This window comes from Camellia sinensis, chromosome 15 (genome assembly GCF_055761805.1).
Source record: "Camellia sinensis isolate YWXY chromosome 15, ASM5576180v1, whole genome shotgun sequence".
Taxonomy (NCBI): Eukaryota; Viridiplantae; Streptophyta; class Magnoliopsida; order Ericales; family Theaceae; genus Camellia; species Camellia sinensis.
Genome location: NC_138975.1, coordinates 39,205,668 through 39,208,358, shown reverse-complemented (window position 1 = coordinate 39,208,358; position 2,691 = coordinate 39,205,668). Strand labels below are relative to the sequence as shown.

The 2,691-nt window shown below is 32.5% G+C and overlaps 1 protein-coding gene across 1 annotated transcript; it reads right to left on the bottom strand.

The window, feature by feature from the left end:
* Positions 1–334: 334 nt before the first annotated feature.
* Positions 335–1,816, bottom strand: LOC145812939 (uncharacterized). The gene has a single exon (XM_082908181.1). The coding sequence runs from the start codon at positions 1,814–1,816 to the stop codon at positions 335–337; it is 1,482 nt and encodes a 493-aa protein (XP_082764307.1).
* Positions 1,817–2,691: the final 875 nt, after the last annotated feature.

The following is a 2,691-nucleotide window of genomic DNA, read 5'->3' as shown; positions in this document are numbered from 1 at the left end:
ACAAGTGGTCATGGGAAGGGCACTTATGTGCCAAGGTGAGTAAGATTTCAAAGTTCAAGTCAATGGAGAAAAGTTGGCCTGCATTGTAATCTAAGTAACATACTAACAGCTATCTTGTGCCAAAAAAAAAATACAAAACTTTTAAGAGTTCAAAATACAAGCCTTCCTTTCAAATTCAGCCTGAAAAAAATCAGAGAAATATGCAGAGGGAATATGGCATTTTTTCTAACAAATAGCCCTGACAATTCTTCTTCCTCAATTCACAAGTCCGATCAGCCCTAGAACTATCTTTCTCTCTTTACATACAGAATGCAAGTGCCAGAGATAACTCATATCAGTCATTGACCTCCTCCAGTTCCAAAAGATGTTCAATTTTAATGCTGCGAGTTTTGAACTGTTCCAATAAGATGACTATTTCTCTAGTTCTGTCCACTGTCAAATGCTTAATCTGCAAGCAGCACTTCAAAATTTCCTCAATGCCTTCTGTCAATGTGTAAAGTCCTGTAACATTGAGAGTCTGTAAGTTGGGGCAAACAACCCCTATTTTTTTCAGGAATTCATTATTCACACGAGCACAACTCAAATCCAGGGATCTAATTTGATAATTCCTCTCCAAATCCATATCAAAATTATCTTCAACTTGTAGACTTATATGCGGCATTTCAATCTCTGAAAGCACAGGACATTCTTTTGCAAGGATGAAGAAGATTGCAGTGGTTAAGTTTGAACACTGGTCAAACTTTATGGATACAAGATTAGGAAGATATCGACATAAATCCCTCGTGGAATTGTCGGTGAGGATATCTATGGAACAAAGCATCAGGTGTGTCAAAGATGGGCATGCGCAAAAGAAAGTAGAGAGTCCATGTAAGCTCAAACCAGAATCATTGTACAATATGATCTTCTCTAATTGAATGCCTGCTGCTGCAATGGAACAAATTAGTCGGTCTTGATTTCCATGTGGGTCTAACTCAAGATCACGTAAAGATGTTGCATAAATCATGGAATTCTCAAAAGTGAACGAAACATCTGGTGAACTGTAATAGCGTCCCGCTTTGAAACAAATCAAGTTTCGACTATGGCGTAGTACAAAACAAATGCCATGTTCAGTTACTTTGCATGAACAACAACGAATTTCATTCAAAAGCACACAATTTGAAGACAACGCAATGAGAGATCGATCAGAACAACCAACCTGCCCTGTCATATCAATTTTACGCAACCCCCGAAGCTTACGCGACAATGCCTCGATCCCAGCGTCAGTTACCATGTACTTTGCGCTTCTAGAATTTGAATCCCGCCCATGGCTCCAATAGTAGCAGGAAAACTGGATATCGAGCTCTTCAAGCCATGGTAAAGCATCAGCTATAGCAACAAGGTGGTGATTGCGAAGACACTCGAGTAGACAACATCTTAGAATCTTCAAGTTCTTCATGGTGGAACCCAATTTCATGAAAGTTTTCAGGAATGGGGGTTTTCGTAAACAGGTTAGAGAGAGGGATTGAAGATCTAACCCTGAAGAAGCGATTCTTCGAATGGGGTAGTTGACATCGGCTTTGTCACCGAAGATAGGATCGCGAAGCTCGATCTCTTTGAGGTTTCTGAATCGTTGAAGGGATCTGAATAAAGCATTACAGTTATTTCTGTAGAACAATCTGTCGGAGGCCTCCAATTTGAGTCGAATTCGATCCGTGATTGAGAGGAATTGCTTGCAGACCAAAGAAGGGGATTGCAAGGAGTTGAAGTCATCGATTGCTAATCGATTCAGAATCAATTCCCAGCAATCTTCCGAGAGTTCCTTACATACCAATTTCATGATTTCGTTTCAAGAATCAGAAAAAAAAAAAAAAAAAAAAAAAAAGAAGAAAAGAAAAAGAAAAAAGAAAAAAAAGAAGAAGCTAAGCAAGGTTTGCTCTCAATCATAATACTAGTACCTTTTTCCCGATTCATATGCTCTCATTCATACTGAAAATTAAAAATCGGAATAAATATATAAAAAAAAAAAAACTTTTATAACAAAATAAATTATAAATTTTAATTTTATTAATTTAAATTTTTAATCTTTTAATTTATTTTCAATCTAAACTAAACGTAGATATACATAAAATATATAAAATATTATTTTTTATTAAGTTTAATCATTAAATTATTTTTTTAATTACTTTTACGTAATGAAAATTCATTAATAATTTTTATTGAAAACAAATCAAAAAAATTTAAATTTAAATTAATAAAATTAAAAATTCAAGATTTATTTTATTATAAAGGTTAAATTCTAAATTTTTTTGTAATTACCCTTTAAAAATAAAAAGAAAAATTACTTGTCAGTGGGAGTTCCAGCAAATTAAATACAAATTTATGAAAAAAATTATAATTTTAATTATTAATGTATAAAATTTACCATTTATTTGTTATTTTTTAAAAATTTTACACTAAATCAATTTTTTTTTTCAAAATAAAAAGCATTTTAATAGTGTTATTGTAAAAAGCATTGATCTCTAATTTATTTCAAAAAAAATTCACTATGTTAGTTTTAAATTTTTGAATTTTTTTTCTCCAAAAAATAGATTTTCAAACTGGTTTACACAAGACTAAAGACACAATTAGTCACAAAAAATAATCTTGACCACACATATCACATGTTGAACCCATTATTAAAAATAAATAAAAAAATACAACTTTACTGTACTT